The following is a 21013-nucleotide window of genomic DNA, read 5'->3' on the forward strand; positions in this document are numbered from 1 at the left end:
TATCAAGCTTTTTCTTGTTCAAGTGGTCGTAAATTCTCCCTTTGTAGATTGGCACAGTCTGGATTCTCTGACACTTAGCCTTATTTAAATGATTAAAACGCTAACTTAGGAGAATATTAAAATATATTAAAATATTTCCCAAGTAGCCAAGGAACAACCCAAACACCTCTAAAATGTGAAACTGAGTTTGTCACTTGCTTGTGACTAATGTCGGACAACCTAGGCCAACTGGCATTCACACCATCAAATCTAGGAATACTCCTAAAATATAAAGAACACACGCAAATCTCCTAAAATTGAGACCAGGGGGTGATCTCATATAACCTCAACTCTGGAAACGTCACCACCTCCTAAAAGGTAGGAATCTCCTATAATCAAGGAATTGCCTTCTAAAATCAAGGAACTGCTCTCAACTGATCTACTACTGCATGTAATACCAAATTTGGACGTTGAAAACCCTGACTAAGTCCCTGATCACCATTGCTATTCTACAAGACTCCATAATAGGCTAACTCTCATGTCACTGCTAGACAGAGCTAGAAAGGGGACATGACAAAACCTCCCCTCTCGGAGATGCTTGCCCACAAGCAACTGCAAAGCTGGATGTTGTAAAATAGTCTCGCCCTCCCAAGTGGCTTCCTCTATAAGGAGACCTCTCCCGCAAATTAGATCCTCTTGAATCACCTTGCTTCTTAGCTGGCATTCCCTCTCTTCCAAGATGTAGAGATGGTATAATATGTTGTTCTAGTGCCTTTTTTAGACATGACACGTGGAACATATTATGAATCCTACTGCCAGATGGTGACTCAATCTCATATGCAACCTCTCCAACACGCGTGATAATCTTGTATGGTCCATAAAAACAAAGTTTAAGCTTCTCAGCTCCACCCCTTTTAAGTGTGCTCTCTTGGTAAGGTTGCAATCGTAGGTACACCATATCCCCCACCTCAAATATTCTCTCAATCCTGTGTCGATCAGCGTAGACCTTCTGCTGATTCTATGCCTGCTGAAGATTCTCTCTAAGAAATCTCATGATGTCCTGGTTCTCTTGTACCCAATTCTGTGCTAAAGGAACCCTGTTGTCACTAATCACCAAATCAACAAAAGATAGAGCATCATAATCGTAGAGGGCTCTAAATGGAGTCATAGCAATCGACATATGATATGTAGTATTATAACAATACTTGCCCAAGTGCAACCAACGCACCCATGTCCTCTGTTGCGCTACTCTCATATAAACATCAAGATCTTCAAAGTGTAGCATCTCACCATGAATCCGTTAGAGGAATGTATTATACATGTCGATTCCTTGATTTCAAATCAATTTAAAAAAAAATGCAACATATTCATATTGCACCTGTCCAAATAGATGTGCAAACCCATATTGCCAATGCCTCTCTGTGAGGTCCCTACTAAGAATCCTTGAACCTGATGCAATTCAGGTAAGCTGAGAAAATAACATGCTCAACCACAACATGCGACCCTCCATATCTCTCAAATATGCAACCAGCTGTTCCATTTTGACAAAAATGCCCAAACGCTCCAAACCATGCAGCAATATACAAAAGTCTCTGTAAAGTGATGTATCTCACGAATCAGTACTTGGGTCCCATAACAAAACACATGTCGTACTATCTGTGATGTAGAAGAACTTCATATTATCACTATCACTATCCAGTAACCCTTTGTTTATGCAGGACATCATAACTATGGGTTAGTAATATTTTGCATGCTCAAAAACTATCAACAATGGCCACCCTATCTCACTGTCATAACTCTGACTAGGAACACAAGTGATATCAAACATACTATCAAACCAATTCCAATCAACAACAAACACTCCCCACTCCATTGCTAACCTATAGGGACACGTCCCAACACTCCCATATTGTTGAAAACCTAATTTAGACAGTGAAAAACTTAGATGAGTCATAAGATCCCCACTAGGATAGTCACTAATCCTCAATGGATTGAAGAATACAAAGTCACTTATCAACAAGGCTATTTCTGCCCGTCAAGGAAACCATGAGGCCACCTCTTAACATAAGCATATGTGTCATCCATGCCCATAAGGGACAACTCTTGAGTGACTGGCCCACCAAGTGTATGCCCAACTTCACAATCATACTCCAAGATTGAGCTCCTCATATCATTTGTGTCATCGAGATCAAGAGCCTCCTCATCATCCAATTCAAAGAGTGGGTTATCTAAAATCAAATCAGCACTCATCTCGGAAAAGGGGTTATCAACAATGATTGAATGTATGTCATCAACTTCTTCAAGACTATAGGCAGAAAACTCATGAGAATGGAAAGTAAAATTGCTGCTATCCAAACTCAGAATTTTGGAATCCTCCTCTATACCTTCTTTGGAATCATCTTGTATATCTTCAGTATTAATGGAACTACTGGGGTCACTAGATAATGTATCATCAAGTGGTTCCTCTTCCTCATTCACCCCATGAATATGTTGTCTATCTGAACAGGTTGTTGCAAGAGGTAGGTTTTCTGATTGAGCTGAAGTAGACTTAGCTCCATACAATGTTCCTCCCACTGATGTTTTGATTTTGTAGGTAGAGCATAGATTAAACTCAACTCCCTACTCAGTTCTTCAATCTGATTTTTTACCATGAGGAGAGCTACTTGAGAATTTCCCAAAGATTTTCTAACTTTTAAAAGTTTTGAAATAAGTTGATCAATCTCCTCTTCTTTTCCCCTCAAAGCAATAGAGTAAATAACACCAAGGTCAAAAAGATGATCTCTAACTAAAAGGAGGTTTAAGTAATTATTCTTCATTGCCTCCATGGCTATCTTAAGCACATGCAAATCAGAGATTGATGAAACCTCTTTACATTTATGTCTTCCCTCAAGTTGAACCTTAAAAATGTAGCTCTCTACTAACTTGTGGGAACTGTCAAAATGTGACAAGGCTGCAATGAAATTTTCTTCACCAACCTTCAATTGGCTCTCCAAAATAAGCTTATGGACATGTTTAAATCCATAAGAAAAGGATGTGGATTGCCATTGAAGAGCAGGGCTCTCTTCAATATCCTCTTTTGATACCCCCTCAAGATCTTCATTTGGTAATTCCTCTTGCTGGTTTTTGTTGGTCCGTGTTTCCTTTGTTAACTTATCTTCTCTCCCAATACTTTCTTTTCTATTCTTTGATTCTTCTTTCCTTCCTTGCTGCTGATATGAACTTTTGGATACCAAATCATCCTTGGCATCTGGTATACCCATAAATTGTGTGAATGCAAGCATGTCTTGTATCTCCTTAAGAAGAGAACGATACTGATGGTAGCTGCTCATTATTGCATCATTTAAAGCCTTAGCAGGAGGCCTCTTACTTGTACCTGTTGACGGAGATGAAACCTTAAAGCACCCATTTCTTATTCTAGCCATGGTATTGACTTGCAACTAACCCAACAGGCTGGCAGGAACCAGGCTCTGATACCATTGAAATATCCCAAATGGATATTTGCTTTGCTGTTGCTATTTGTTTAATTATATAAATTATATTTTCTTGTAGATTTTTCTTTGATCTTATAGAGCTAGAAAGAAGTTGTAGAAAAAGGTTGTTTCTTTTTTAATTTGTATAACAATGATTAAATAACAATAAATGATAAAATAAAAGTGATAGAAATCATATTCAACAATACATACTATTTTGGAAATGATTCTAAAACCATATCATTAGAGTCTGATTTATTTCAGAATAGTACCAATACAAATGTACTTCAAAGAAGGTTGACGCCAACTGAAATGGGAATCAGCTACAACCAAACAAGTTCAAATGATAAAGCCCAAGCTGCTGCAGTAAAACAACTCTAGTTTGCTGCAAATAAACACTCCAGAATTCCTCCTGTGAGCTGTTATAAGGAAAAGCTAGGCTGAACTAAAGTGGCCACCTTCCCTATAAATCCACTGCCTGCAAAGTGTGATTGCAATACTAGAAATTTATCCTCTACCGTAATCAAATTGTATGCATAAGAACCTTCAAATCTGATCTTATTGAGGGCTATGTCCCAACAAATTTGCTCTCAACACTACAGTTTGCGTCCTAGGTGAGGAATGCTCTTCCAGAGCAATGGCGTCCAAAATAGGTTGACAAAATGATAAAGATACTCATTTTTAGGTTGCCTTCTCCTTATATCCCCTCTCTAAAGCAATTCGAACCCTAAAAGAACCCTAAAGTGGATTGCATTTGAATTTTATAATATAACATTATTTTCCCAATAAAGGCATCCAAATAGAAGGAAATCATTACTTTATTAATGACAAATAGCTTCAAGCATCAAATAAGTTCCGGCAAGTGATAATCAAATAATCAAATACTAGAGTCTAAGCTCTTTCCAACGAGATATCACACATAGGCTAATCGATCCAAATGGAGCCAGAAAACTCCTTATTACTCCAAAATGGCTAAACACTTAGTTATTTAAATTATTAAAATGCTAACTTAGGAGAATATTTAAATATATTAAAATATTTCCCAAGTAGCCAAAGAACAACCCAAACACTTCTAAAACATGAAACTGAGTTTATCACCTGCCTGTGACTGATGTTGGACAACCTGGGCCAACTGACAGTCACACCCTCAAATCTAGGGATACTCCTAAAATATAGGGAACACAACCAAATCTCTTGAAATTGAGACCAGGGGGTGATCTCATAGAACCTCAACTCTGGAAACATCACCACCTCCTAAAAGGTAGGAATTTCCTCCTATAATCAAGGAACTGTCTTCTAAAATCAAGGAATTGTTTTCAACTAATCTACTTCTGCTTGTAATACCAAATCCGGATGCTGAAAACTTTGACTGAGTCCTTGATCACCACTACCATCCTACGAGATTCCATAATAGGCTAACTCTCATGTCACTGCTAGACAGAGCTAAAAAGGGGACTTGACATAAGCAATGCACAAACCTTGATAATAGTTAAGAACTGACTCCTAACAGTTACCCACAAGTTAAAAAAAAAAAAATATTAGTCGGATTGTACAACGATTTCACGCTAATTACATTGTGCTCTTTAAATCTAATTTATTTGATGTTCCAGTAATCTTGAATTTCAAAAAAACTCACTTTAACATCTTTCCTTGTTCGTATATTCATATAGCACAAAAGATGGTACGTGGGTGAGGGCTGAAATAATGCATTCATTTGCTTTACTTATCAAAAATAGGTTGCCTACAAATCATCTTATGAAATTCACCAATCTCTTTTGGTTACTTGCAGAATACAAAATTAGGTTATCAAGGTAATAATATGCAGCAAGAGATCTATTCCAAGCTGGACAGACAAGAAAGCAACAGCGAATATAGCTCACCAGAGACGTCACCTAGGGCTTCTTCATGTTCTACTCCTTTAACTTCTCAGGTATTTTAAATTTTAAGATGTTCAATATATTTGAATACACTTGATTGTAGTTGAAAGAGAATGCACAAAATTAATTGGTCACTGTTACATGTTAGACACATTATATTGGAACATGTAAAATTTTTAAATGCATGTTAAACATGATGTTGAAAATAAATGACTAAAATTATTGATACAAAATAGGGTTTCAATTTCTAAAAAATGAAGGTCAGGGCCTTAATCTGCATTTATAGACTGTCTCTTGTTCATCTTAATGTCTCCTATTGGTCCTCAAAAATAAAATGAGGATTGATAATTTCTTGGGAACTAGTAATAGGTATCATTTGGGTACTTCGCATAGTAGTGCAAAGTGTTTCAAGTTTTTGAAATTCTTATTGGAGACAAACTTGCAGTGGTTGGAGAATATTGATAATCTGGTTAATATTATCAGCTTTTGTTTCCTGGTTGAGTCAATGATTAATATGCGTAGCTTAGCTGCCTAGCAGTGTTATTCACAAGCTAGAATGATTATCTTTTTAAATAAATATTAATATTCTTGGCATCAGTTTGTATGCTTTGGCATTTACGAAATGTGATTGTATTCTGTTTATATCCATGCGATTATCTCAGTGTTAATACAAACATTGTTAGTCGACTTGACTGTAATTTGTGCATAATTATGTTGCATTACGATAGGTGGATGGTTATATAGAGATTTGATGTCATTTGTAGAGTTGTAGAGTTATATGTTGATAGCTTGAAGTTATATCTATGTTGGTATACCCTAGTTTGAGGTATGATTTGCTTGGATGAATTGCAATTTACTGTGGTTGTTGTGCCAAATGGTATGAGTAAGGCAGTTACTTGGAGCCTTTGTTATCAATTGAATCCGATGCCTATGCCCATGTAATAATTGTTTGCTATACACTCATACGGGGTGATGGGTTCCACTAGTAGTGATTAAGGTGGGTTTTGTTCACAACTATTCAATATTATTTTCCCTAGACATGGATGTCTAGAATAAGATAATTAATGACCTAGGAAGTGCAAAATGAGTGATCTTTAAGTTTCTCCACGCAGTGTGTCTTTACATTCTGTCATTTATAATTTTATTATATTTAATCTAAATTGCCGATTTGGGTTCAAGTTTATATTCATGTTCAAGAACTGCAATGCCTGTACGATAATTTTTTAAAATGGGTTTCAGGTTTGTTAGTACAAACATAATGTAAAATTATGTGTGTACAACCTAGAAGCATGAATTAGGATTAAAGTGTCAAATAGTACTATGTAAGTAACAGAAACACCATAAACTCAATCATAGCATCATATACTTCAAGTTCAATATCAAATTATTAAAATATTGAGTTCAAGTATCAACTCAATAGTAGCAATTACTTATATGGTGATTTGAGTTGCAAGAGCTCAAGTTATTGTCAGTGTAATAAGGAGTTTTTCTCATTAATTAAATCATGTTGATTTAATTATTAAGTCACTTACTATCTTTTTTATTGCTTAAGCTAAACTTTAGGCATATAATAATGTAAAGAGCCCAACTGGGTCACACCAACTAGACGAGGGAATATGTATTTTGGGGTACTTATTAACTGCAGATTCTCTTATTACTTAAGATACCAATCCACAAGTATATAGATATATAGAAGCAACTAAAACCTTGACAGAGCTGATACCAAATTATGATTGGATTGAAAAATCAAAAACTTGCAGAATATTGAATTAAAAATGAAAATTCACATGAAACTGATATGGTCAATGTTTTGGATAGATTGCATGAAAGTAGAAAGTAGTGATATAATATTCTAAATATACAATAAACAGCTCTTACAAACCACCAATAGTCAGACATGCTGCAACTGTCAATTTAATAGAACCTGATTGTTGTTTGCCATTAATGCCAATAATATTTGTAGCTCGAACAGGACCATAGAGGCTGCCAAATATGTAATAGAGGAGCTCCTCATGCAGCTACAACAGGCACAATCAAGGCAGCAATAACACATGCCAAGAACAGGTAAACTGGTGTTTAGATATTGAAGGAAGAGGCACCCTAAATTGCAGACTGTAATGGCTTTAGAAAGCCAATAAAATCAAGAGCCGAAATGCTGGAAAGAGTCACCCACACAAGGAAAGCTCGGCGTCCAGTATGCCAAATGAGTCAATTCCAATGATAGGGTATAATGTCGTTTAGCTATGAACAATTAAGCACCCAAAATACTGAATCAAGCCTCGCCAATTCTCAGATACAAATTGCCCAGTAATCAGAAATGCTAACACCAGACAGGCTGACATAACAATAATCAGAATAATGAATCACCAAATTTCTTCAGCAAAGTTTTCTTCTCTCAGCCACATGAATCACAGTATGAGAAGACACTGAATTCTCCAATGGATAATTGCTCCTTAGCCACAGTAGAAACAGAAAGAGGAAGTTTTAAATTCAAACCCTTAGATCAAACCCTTATACCTCAGCAAGGGAATGAAATTCACCAGTTTAGAAAACCCTCACAAAAAATCATAAAAAGAAAATAGACAATTGGATTATGAATTCTCATTGACAAATAAGGAATGGACAATAGTAGCATAACAATATTGTAAAGAAAGAAATCTGTGTTCTACTTTCAATATTACTGCTTCAAATTTACATTCAAGGACAGGAATTCAAGATCATGTAAATCAGTTCAAATTTTGCAGGGATTAAGTATTTCACATACTGAACAAACATTTTGTAATGTTCCCATTATAAAATAAATATTTAATTAAGCTATTGTAATTGGGCCAATTGATTTAATATCTCGGACTTATTTTTATTTTGTTTCCGTAGTTTGTGTTGCTGTTGGCTATCTTTGTACACCCTCGGAAAGTTTTCCCCGACAAGTATTTAAGCGTGGCTTGTAGGTAGTCATTAGGTATGCATTTTGTATTATTTCTTTGTGGTGTGAATTCCAGTTGGGATTCTCTGTAGTTCACCATTTCAGAAGTGAAAGATCTTCCCTACTTGGCTATTTTCAGTTTCGGTGGGATTCAATCCTCACCCTATTCCGTCACCTGTAACACTTCGCTTGGATCTGGCAAGTCGGAACTTCATTCTTGTTGCAAGCTATTTATTATCTGATATATATTTTCTTTGTTTTGGATACTTCAAGTTGGTAGTATCTGTATGTTGGTTTCGTCTCACTTTGGCATCACTGTAATGTTCCCGTTATAAAACAAAATTAAGCTATTGTAATTGGGCCGGTTGATTTAATATATCTTGGACCCATCTTTATTTTTGTTTCCATAGTTTGTGTTGCCGTCGACTATCTTTGTACACCCTCAGAAAGTTTTCCTCGATGGGTATTTAAGCACGACATATAGGTAGTTGTTAGGTATGCACTTTGGATTATTTCTTTCTATTGCGAATTCCTGTTGGAGTTCTCTATCGTTCGCCATTTCGGAAGTGAAAGACCTTCCCTATTTGGTTTCTCTGGTTTCGGTGGGATTCAACCCTCACCCTATTCCATTGCCTATAACACTTCGGTCGGATCTGGCAAGTCGGAGCACCATCTTTTGGCAATTATTAATTGAATGTTGTCTGTGTTCAAATCTCTATTCTTGTTGGCATTGTTTGATGAATTCAGAATTAATAGTTTAGAGTGTAGACTTGAAATCATTTTTTCTGTACCCCCTCCATTTCTCACAACACTGCGCAATTACATTACTCACCGTATGACCTCTAAGCTAAGCCGTACGTCTTCCCAACCAAACGTACGACCTCCATATACCTAACCGTACAGCCTCCACATGCTCACCGTATGGATCCCATAGTCTCTACCGTATGACTACTCTGCTAACCATTCTCTCTTCACCATATGGCTGTTTACCGTACTGGTAAGGAAATCAACACATACAGACAATGGAACAGAAGAGCATAATTATATTCGCATATGCTAGACATACATTATGCTTCATAAGATGAATGCTAGTAGAAGATGATGCTTTACAATGATCCTAGACGGGATATAAATACTACCGCCGAACCTTCCCGAAGGAGTCCATCGGCCACAACATTACATCCACTACAAAATATTTACCCGTCGGCTACAAAATACAAAACACCGACGACAGTCATTCTGTTGGCTACAGAAACACTGCCGGGACCATCTAGTCGGTTGACACCATCCTCCCAAAAAGAAAAGTCGTCCCCTGATGACTAACAAAATATCTGAGACAAGTTAACAAACAAAATACATTAACGGACTAATTACAACAAGATAAATCTGCTTCTGACACATCACTGTCACCTTGGTCCCGTGCCTGTAGCCTCTGCTAACACAACACTGCCTCTTCAATGAAGCTGACCTTGATAGCCACCTGTGCTGCTTTCTCTGTTTTCAATTCCTCGGTACCTTGAGCCAAGTGTCGCTGCACTGCCTCCAACTGGATGATTAGCTCCTCCCGAGCTCTCTACGCATCCACCAAGACAGCCTCTCAGCCAACACCTACTCCCAGTGCCTCTGGTACATAGAAAGTCCATGCCTGCAGCAACTTCAACTCTTCTCAATTGGTCAGACTCCCACGATTGATATCTGCAATGACTGAGGGTCCAGGGGGCAACGCCCCCGGCGGGGTCAAGGGGCAGCGTCCCCATGGGGTCCTGACCAAATTAGCACTCCGAAACCCACACAAAACTGCACAAAACTGCACGGAACACACCATTTCTGTCATTTTTTGCCGATTCTACACTCTTTCTGGCAATCACCGATGTTTCCCCTTCCCTTTGGTATCCTCCGTTACTCATTCTGAGCATGCTTGATTTGTCGACTTTTTTTTTTTCCACCACTCCATCCTTGAATCAATCAACGAACTTTCTTCGTCCAATACAAAAAATCTCACCCTGCGGAAGAGGCAAATGAACATGCCGTCACAAGCACACCTATCCCGCGGATAGGTAAGGCAGCAGATAACCACGGGAGGAATCCGAACACAAATGAGAAACCCAAGCAATTCTTTCGGCAGTGAAAACAATCAACCAATCCATTCCTTCGAAATTCCTCCTTGCAACCCAGCAAATTCCGCAATGCCAAATCTATACCTCCATATTGCTAAATGAGGCACCTCGTAACATATTGAATCAATCACAAAGCTTCCTCCGGATTTAAAATCCGTTCATCAATGTTCCCAGCTACCGTGATTGGAAGAAATTTTGAAATTAATGAATTCTTCAACGTAAGAGTCGGTCTATGTCTGAAAGCGTAGCTCTCAACCTGCTCCTACGAGCCTTTTCGAAGCCAATCACCAGTGTCGGAGATCGATGGGAAGATCACAAACAATCACACGCAAGTCGGAACAAGGTAGATTCCGATATCCCATGGCAATTGCAGCATGCGAGAAAACTTGCTATACGCCCGTGGAAGACTGTTCGCCCTTCATTGCTCGCTTTGTTCTTTCAGCATCTATATTCCCGTGTGAAGTTGTGCAAACAGTGAAATGGCATACAAAAAATGACACCAGCAACTTGTGTTCCACCCGCGGCAGATATAATGGAGGAGAGCAGGAAAAAGGGAGCGAATTTTGTTTTACAACTCCGCGGACTGCTTTTGTGAATTTCCTCTTTTCTTCGGCGGGGTCTGGGCATTCTTTTGCTTGTTGCCGCATAATTGCCAGAACTTCTTCGTTATCCGCCCCGACAGTGATCAAGTTCACTCCGGATTTTGGACACTTTGAGTCGTCGTGATCGTCAGGTCCACAACATCGGCACAATAGTTGAGGTGTATTCGTTGTTGGACACTCTCGCGCAAAATGCCCCCACAAGTTACATGTGCGGCACTAAATAATCGGCCGTTCGTTTGCATCATATTGGATCCGGCTTCTGCTCATATTGGTATTGTTATTGTTGTTATTATTTTGTCCACGCCGATTATTCCTGTATCCTTTGGATGTAGCGCCGGTGGTATTCGTGTTTCCGCTACTACCTGACGGGGAAGCCTCCTGTGTGAGAAGCACCTGCGGAGATCCTCTTGTCTTCATGTTAAAGGGGCAATCTTTTGTCGAATGGCCCATGATCTGACAAATGTCACAAAATTGGTTCTTTGGACACGATCCTTTAGTATGATCGTCAGTCTTACACTCCGTGCACCACAGTTCACTGCCTTTTGGCTCATTTTGCATGTTTTTAAACTCCATCATGCGAACCATATCCTTCTGTAGGGCACGAACCTTCTCGCTGCTACCTTCGTCGTCGCTGCTATCATCTTCGGCAGGCTCGTCGTCATCAGAATCAGAAGAGCTAGTTTTCTTCTTCTTTGTCTTCTGTTCACTTTCAAGGTCCAGTGCTCTGTTATACGCATCCACATATGACGACGGTGGCACAATTTTCATTTTGCTTCGCAACTTCGAGCGTAGGCCGTCCACGAACCATCTTTTCTACAATCCGTCCGCCGGCTTGCTTTCCATTTTGTTTATTAAGTCTTTTAATCTCCTGGCGTAGACACGGACAGTTTCATGCTTCCCTTGTTTGGTATTGAAAATCTCTGCTATGATTTCATTATCATCCCGCAAGAGTTTAAATTCCGCCAGGAACTCCTTTTTAATGTTATCCCAGGTATTCAGCTTTTGTGGATTCGTATTCGAAAACCAATCAATCACCACACCTTGTAGGGTTGCCGGAAATTGCTTGACCCATTCGTTGGCATCTGTGATTCCATTTGCCTGCCAGATCGTCTCACATGTCTTACAATGTCAGATGGGGTCAGTTCTACCATCGCCCTCAAACTTCGGCAGCTTTTCTTTGGGTCCTGCCATCACAACACTGAAGGTCGGCACTGCCACACCGGAGGTCGGCACTCCCACACCGGCGGTCGGCACTCTCACACCGACAGTTTGAACTCCCACACCGGCGGTCTGCACTCCCACACCGGCAGTCTGAACTCCTACACCGGAGGTGTCGACAGCTGCGAACCTTGGTGAAGAAGAAGGATCTTTTGAAGTTGTTTCCCGCGGAAGTCTATCCCGGACGAAGAGGTCACTCCACGCTCGTGCTCCCTCGGCACTGCGAGCCGTGCGAGTTGATGCTATTCCGTGTGAATTTTCCTCCCCCAGCGAACACAAATTCAAGAACTCCTCCTGTGCTTCTTCCACCAATTCTACCCGTTGCCGAGTCTCCTCCAACAATTCTTCGACGCTCCGATTTCCGTCGGCAATCTTCTGAAATCTCCATCGGCGTTCGGCTTGCTGTGCCAGAATTAAATTCTCTTGCGTAGTACGGGTTCCATCTTTTTCCTTGACCTTATTCTGATCTTTGTTAAGCTGATTTGGCATTAATCTTCATTCCTCCCACCTTCTAGATTCATAAGGCAACGACGCCAAATGTTTACCGTACTGGTAAGGAAATCAACACATACAGACAATGGAACAGAAGAGTAGAATTATATTCGCATATGCCAGACATACATTATGCTTCATAAGATGAATAATAGTAGAAGATGATGCTTTACAATGATCCTAGACGGGATATAAATACTACCGCTGAACCTTCCCGAAGGAGTCCGTCGGCCACAACATTACATCTGCTACAAACTATTTACCCATCGGCTACAAAATACAAAACACCGACGACAATCATTCCGTTGGCTACAGAAACACCGCCGAGACCATCCAGTCGGTTGACAATGGCCCCCTTATATCTCCGTACGGCCAGACTGCTAGCCGTACATCATCTCTCTCCCACCATACGGAACTTTTGGTGTCCCATAACATACCGTAAGGCCTGCATTGTACGGCCTTTAGCCTTGTCTGTACACTCCATTTGACATCCGTACAAGCATTCCAGTGGCAATATATTGATTTTTAGAGGAGTTGTAGGTACAGGTCATTACAATCACAACATCTCCGTACCTCTCTCCATCATCCATATAGCCTCCTATCTCAATCTGTACTTCCACCCCTTCACATCTTTGGCATCTCATGATTGTCAACCTCCCAATCACCCTCCGTATGACCTGTACTGTTGAGTGTACGGTTTACATTATCCCCTCCGTACGACCTCTAGGATATTTCGTATGGTTGTCAACTGGGCTCCCATTCCACGCCGTATAGCCTCATTTATCCGTACCACCTTCCTTCCCCCCTCACCATACGGTGCCCTGCATTCACCATAACCCTCACCTCTATATCTTCCACCATACGACATTGTGTTTGACATACTGTACGGTGCACACATTCCTACCGTACAGAGTACACACTCCCTATTGTACGACCCTGTTCACTTGCTCTCTGTGCAAGCATTCAGGCCTCACACAAACCCATACCATCCCTCTGTATGACCTTCCTGTAGATCTTTGTTGTGGTCACTCAGTGGTTGTGATTGGTCATCAGGCAACCCCAATGAAAGGAACATTACAGTGGTATCAGATCTTTAATCTTGCTAGCCCGTGAACAGTGAATGAGAGTTTATAGCCAGAAGAGAAGGAGAACCCATTCGGTTGATAGAATGGTGGCAGAATCGGAACCCATAGCAACAGAACTTGTGGCATTGCAAAGAGAACTTGCGAGGAATTAGACACAGATCAATGATACTCAGTGACTCATGGAAGAAACTCTCAAGAAATTGGCAGACAATAAAGTATTTGATGAATAGAATAGTCACAACGCGGACTTTGCATCAGGAGGAAGTTGAGTAAAGTAAATCTGTCTCCATTTGACAGATCTGGATCTATATCTACACAAACATGGGTAATGAAGGCCAATACTTCCAGCTAAATCTTATGCCAGAAGAAGAAGCAATTAAATTTGCAGCATTACACTTGGAGGGAGTTGTGCATGAATGGTGGCATCACGACACCATCACACTGGGGCATGATCAAATAAATACCTATGCAGAATTCACTAAGAGATTGATAAATCGATTTGATGGTAAAGATTCGGAACTCAATTTCAAAGATTTGGCACAGCTAAGTCAAATTGGATTGGTTAACCAGTACATTGCGGAATTTTAGAACCTTTCTGTTTTGGTCACAGACATTTCTGAAAGAAGATAGATCGTGCTCTTCATGGACGGGCTGACAGAACCACTAAGGGGTTGGATAAAGGGGTTCAATCTTGCCACCCTGTCGAAGGCCATTAAGAAAGCACGGAGTATGGCATCATCACCGGCATTATCCTCTTGAGGTTACTCACATTCCAAACCGCCGATGTTTCCAAAGGAAGAAACTATGTTTCAACTACAAAGGACCATGGGAACTGGGGCATAGATGCCTCGAGAAAGGAAAGATCCACTACATTGAGGTCATGTCCGATGATGAGGATGAACAGGAAGATATACCCACTGAAGATAGCCAACCCCATGAGAACACTAAAATGGTTAGTTTGAACCGTACAGAAAGAATTACAGCATTTGGTACAACATGGAGGAACTATTTCCCTAGCTGGTAGCCTGAGGTGCACAGGTTTTCGTGTACAGGGAACCCTTCAAGGACAAAGGGTTATTGATGCAGAGTGCAACAATGGAAGCACAACTTTAAGACCCAACCCCAAAACCAACATTCAAGGTGTTCAAAGGATTGAACTTATGGTTTGTTTCACTTCAACAAGTGTATACCTCTACAAGGAACCACTATGAAGGTTTCAAGACCTACCATACATAAATATGGCAGAAAACAATTTGACCCAAATCAAGCCTTTAGGGACAAGCTCCCTTAATTTGGGCAAAATAGGGATTTTAGAGTTCTAGGCCTCACAACTTCCAACAAAGGCTAGAAACTACTTAGTCACAACCCAACTAAGCAAAATCCACCACTGGTTGCACTCCCAACAACCCACAACACAAACTGCTAGAAAAGACCTAGAATCCTATTAGGTCTCTAATCCTTGATTTTTGTCAATAACTTCAAAACTTCCCAAAAGAATTAAGGAACAAATCACACTTTCAGATACCCTTTTCCAAGTTCTCTCAAACTCCAAAGTTGCATAGATTGACTCCACTCCAGCATGTCCTTACCCTGACTAAGTCCACAGGGCCAATTAGCTAGGTTAGGCTTGGGTTTCAAAGGAAGAGGTTAGAAATGGGTGCATAGATCCAAAACTCTACTTCCAAGGTGTTCTACTAACTCACACTAGGACAATTTGTTTGATCACCAAGTCTTCAAAGCCTCTTCATCTCCTTATCTACTCTGATCTCCTTAAAAATGGTCAAATACATGGAGATATTTGACCTAGGGCTTGCTCCCAAAAATCACTACCTTCAATTCTTGTTCCAAAATTTCAAAAATCCTATAGTATGCATCCCTAACTTGCTTCATACAAGTGGAGAAGAAATTCCACCAGTGAATCAACAAGTTAGGGCCATTTGTATGCCGAAACCTTGAAATTGAGGGTTTCTCAGACCAGTAGGCTTACAAATTTGATTACTTCTAAAAGGAAGGGAATGAGAACTTCAAACCACTACCAAAAGCATTCAAATAATTAGCATCAACTTTCAGATCAAAAAGATCTTCGTCCACCCCTTACTCTTTCATACTATACTTGCAAATGTAAGGAAGTTGCACTAAAATAGGTATATTTTATTGATTTGAAAGCAAGTTTTACAATTGGATCTTCCCTCTCTGATTCATTTTCGAATGATTCAAGCCTAAATAGGTTGTTTCCAACTGTTCCACTCAACCACCAAATGGTTTGAGCCGTTGGGATTCCTAAACCAAAAAGTTGCTGACAACTTTTAAGCAACTTTTGCCGATAAGGCAAAAAAATGTTGCATTTAGGCTTTATTAACCCTTAGAAATCTTGTTAGGCTTCCAAATCCCTAAGACACACCTAGAAAGACATGAAATGACCAACATGTCATCCATTAGGACCAAATGATGCCCAAGGTTTATAAACACACCAAGGGGTCTTGTGTCAACAAAATGGATGGGTCATAGGGAGATCATAAGATCTATCCCTTGACCTTATTACAAACATATAGTTAATAACACTCAACTTAGCAAAAGGACAAGATTCCTAACATCCATAGCAATTGATTGTCAAATAGTTATGCCCAATGTCATGAATGAGTCAAGAATCTTGAAAGTTATGAATGAGAGTTAGGTGCTCTGCACCAGTTATCGTGATGCTCAATAGCTAAGGTACTCTAAACTTCATAAAATCCTCTCTCGTGAAATGAAAAGGCCTACCTAAGGAGATGCATGTAGGATTTCAGGTCAAAGTTGCCAGAGGGACTTTCTTGGCTTGTACACACCTTGTTCCTTAGCTAAGTATCACAATGGTGAATTACATAGTGACCGAAGATTTCTTCATAGTGGACCTTGATGATATGGAGGTTATTGTAGGCATACAGTGGATGAAGACACTTGATGAATACACTTAGAGCTTCAAACGGATGGACTTCACTTTTGCTATCGATGGAAAGAAGGTTGTTCTTCGCGGAATGGCAAATGAAGGTGTGAAGGAAGTTTCTGCACATTGGATGGAGGCAATTTTTCGGCGTGATGACACTGCTTGGGCTGCACATTGTTTTGTCTCGGCAGAACCTATAAAAAGGCAACATTTAGCTCTCGAGGATGATGATCTCTAGAATATATTGAGTGAACATGATAAAGTTTTTATTGACATTCGTCTTGACATATTGCCTCATCGAGGGTTTGAATATACTATCGAGTTGGAAGCTGGAGCCAAGCCAGTCATAACCACACCCTATTGCCATCCCAGGAAATTCAAAGATGAGATCGAAAAGACTATTTAGGAACTGTTGGAGAAAGGATGCATCCGTCCTAGTTCTAACCCCTTCACGTCATTAGTGGTATTGGTAAAAAAAAAGTACCGAACGATTTGCATGTGTGTGGACTACCGTGCATTGAACAAAAAAAAATAAAGAATAGATAGCCCATTCCAAGGATAGAGGAGTTGCTCGAAGAATTACATGGCGCAATCTATTTTTCGAAAATAGATCTTCATTCCGGATATCATTAGAACTGCACAAGGGAGGAATACGTGGAAAAAATGACCTTTCGTTGTCACTACGAGCATTATGAGTTCCTGGTCATGCTGTTTGAATTAACAAATGCACCTATTTCATTTTAATCATGTATGAATCGCATCTTCAACAAACAATTGCGCAAGCACTTACTAGTAGTTTTTGATGATATTCTTATTTATAGCAGGACCTGGGAAGAGCACCTGAAGCATTTGGACAAAGTCCTATAGATCATGAAGGATCAGTCCTTTTGTTCGCCAAGCAATCCAAGTGCGAATTCGGTATGACAGAAATATTGTACCTAGGGCATGTTGTCAGTAAATATGGAGTTCAAGTTCTTCAAGAGAAGATTCATGCTATCCTTGATTGGCCTCCCACGAAATCACTCACAGAGTTGACAAGTTTTTTTGGACTGTGCAATTATTATCGGAGGCTTGTAAAAGGATTCTCTCAACTCATCGCTCTATTAATAGATCTGACAAGAAAAGGCTCGTTCTAGTGGAATAAAAAAGCACAACTCACTTTTGATAAGTTAAAAGAAGCAATGAGTACTTGTCCCGTACTTGCATTGCTTGATTTTGCTCGACCTTTCATTCTGGAATGTGATGCATTCGGCGAAGGCATTGGCGCAGTATTGATGCAAGATAGACACCCCATAGCCTATGAGAGCAGGAAGCTTACTCAAACAAAACGTGTATATTCCATTTATGACAAAGAGATGTTGGCCATCGTACATGCACTAACCAAGTTCCGGCAATATCTGGTGGGTGCCAAGTTTGTTGTTCGTATGGATCACAATAGTCTGAGATTTTTTCTGGATCAACAGGACTTGAATGAGAGGCAACAAAAATGGGTAAGCAAGGTTCATGCTCTTGATTTTGACATTGAATATGTTAAAGGAAAGAACAATGTGCTTGCAGATGCTTTGTCCAAGAAACTTGCTATCTACTTACTGACCCAGATTTCAGCTAACTGGAAAGCACATTTATTAGTAGAATATTCCAAAAACACATTTGCCTATAAGCTAATGGATGACAACACCCAGGATGATCGCTACAAAGTTGTGGATGACATCATTTACTATAAGAATTGGATATTTTTAGTGTTGGAATCCAAATTGAAGTAGAAAATCTTGAAGTTGACGACTCACTCTCGGCAGAGCACTTGGGCTTCCTTAAAACTTATAGATGTCTCAAGGAGAGGTTTTCATGGAAGAGTCTTAAAAGAGACGTATTGTAGTATGTAAGAGAGTGTGTGGTTTCCTAGCAAAACAAATTTTAACATACTCTACCCACTGGGTTACTGCAACCTTTACCAATTCCAGAATTGAAGTGGGAAAGTATCTCAATGGATTTCATTACTCGACTTCCCAAGGTGAATGGAAAAGATTGTATTTATGTGGTGGTTGACAGACTGACGAAGTACGCACATTTCTTCGCCATCTCTTCAGACTTTCAGGCCACACAAGTAGCCGATCTATTTTTTAGAGAAGTTTTTCATCTGTATAGGTTACCCTGAAACATTGTTAGTGATCGGGATGGACAATTTATCAGTATCTTCTAGATAGAATTGTTTTGACTAGCAGGAATAGAATTGTCACCAAGCACTAGTTATCACCCTCAGACAAACAGACAAACAAAGATTGTGAACAAATGGCTTGAAGGTTACCTTTAGAATTACGTTTCGATACAACTAGCGTGGGTCAAGTGGATGTACCTAGGGAAATATTGTTACAATACCACGTACCACATGTAATGACCCTGCTCAAATCTGATTGAAAACTTCTGATATTTGGCCTTCGTAATTTTGTCAAACAATTCATGTACAACCTTGGAACTTGCTGGTCTGAGTGCATAAATGTTTTCCCAATGATATCCAATGTATATACTACTTGCAAAAGAGTCCTATGATGTCTAGACAAGGTCCTATATGCAATGCATATTTCCTTTTGTAATTTGAAATGCAATAGATAAAGTATCTTGACCTAAATGTGCAGCTACAGCCTATAGTCATTATATCAAATAGTTGGCATACATCCCTTTTAAACTTTCAAATAGACAATAACTTAGATAGAGAATTTCCAACTTCAGGTATATTATTGACAATGCAACAATTCTACAATGGCAATGAGATGAGACGCCAAGACTCTTGGCTTACATACATATGCATTAAATCTGATATGAGTTTTCACCTACAGCAGTACCTCCTAAAATGCAACTAGAGGACATATAATAGGATGAATTGAACAAAGGAACTTGGTTCTTGAAGTCGCCTTGATTCTCCAATGAAGATGCAAGCAATGTCTCAAAGAGTGATGGCCTCAAATGTCCAATGTAAATGTCTGAAGCAGCCACCCCTGTCCTGATAGAAAAGATTATTATAAAATAATTCCCAGCTGTTATGGGCTCCAAAATGCAACCAGCTTCATCCAATAATCCTCCTATATAGTGCGCCCAAGGTAGGAAGGGAAATTAAACCAAGATGAAGGAGTGACAAACAAAATCGTGGTCTCCACAAGCATCCCTAATGTGACTGAGTTTTTATTTTTCAGAATTTGAAAATAATATCACACCTTCTCCTTTTCAATAGTTGATGCCAAGGAAGAGTGTAATGCTTCTCCAAAATTGTGCCTAGGCTGAGAATGCTTTGACTGATGCACCAAGTTACTATAGCGAACACTGGAGCGGATCACTGTAGCACGACACTGTTCACGGGAACTGTAGCAGCCAACACTAAATCTGATCTGCAAGTAATAACCTTTAAACCCTTTATTCAGAAAGTACAATAATACATCAGCTATTGTACTCAAATATTTTTCTCAATGTAGCACAAATAGAAGATTGAAGTATCTTCCTCCTAGCTGCAATAATTCAAGTGATATTTCACACCCTCAAAATTGCTATCAATAGGAAGTTTTTGTTTCTTATGACAAATAAGTAATCAACAGAAACCCTAGGCTCCACAAGATGAAACAACAACAACAACAACATCAAATCTGCTTGCCGAGAATGAAGCCCAGGATGTCTATTTATTCTTTTTTCTCCACTTTCTCCAGAAACTTCTAGAACATTATTTTATTTAATAAGTGACTTTATGAAATATTTTATAATTCAAGTCACTTTATTAAATTAATTAAATATAAAGTTACCTTTTAATATTTATTTATTCGATAACTTTATAAATAATTAACTTAATACCACTTATTTATTTAATTAAAATAATTAATTAGTCATCCTCATAAAATATTCATTATTTTGGACAACTTAATTAATTAAATTAATTAAATCAAATTACCTCCAAAATGGGGACATTACAGTCCGCCCCTCTTGAAATTGTTTGTCCTCAAGCAATTCACGACTTGGATCCCACAAGAAGAATTGCATAATTTCCTTGCCATCATTGAACATTCTCTGCAACATTTGCCCAAAATGAAATTGTCGTACCAACTCAATATCATCATCAAGTGTTGCAGAAGTATAAGCCTCAAGTGGAAGCAAGCTAAGAGACTGATCAACCTTGCCTTCGAACTTCATACAAGCTAAACTATTATCCCAACTATTCAGCACATGCGCTCTTGAATTGTGCATCATGAATAGGTCATGTACATGTGAATAAAAAATGAAGCTGTGAGCTTTCCTCATGGTATAATGCCAGTAGGAACCCCCAAACTATGCTACTAGCTCACCATCA

At 39.3% G+C, this 21013-nt stretch overlaps 1 protein-coding gene across 6 annotated transcripts in view; it reads left to right on the forward strand.

Annotated features, from left to right (window-relative positions):
* The window catches only part of LOC149531785 (chaperone protein dnaJ 10-like), a 269087-nt gene that overhangs the window by 199605 nt on the left and 48469 nt on the right, over nt 1-21013 (forward strand). For all 6 annotated transcript variants that reach the window (XM_089809009.1, XM_089809011.1, XM_089809008.1 and 3 more), the window contains one exon: nt 5239-5379. In XM_089809009.1, coding sequence (XP_089665135.1) covers nt 5239-5379 — 141 coding nt within the window. The remainder of the gene's footprint in view (nt 1-5238; nt 5380-21013) is intronic.

Source organism: Cupressus sempervirens, chromosome 11, assembly GCF_028749045.1.
Source record: "Cupressus sempervirens isolate cs-2001-9-10 chromosome 11, ASM2874904v1, whole genome shotgun sequence".
Classification (NCBI taxonomy): Eukaryota; Viridiplantae; Streptophyta; class Pinopsida; order Cupressales; family Cupressaceae; genus Cupressus; species Cupressus sempervirens.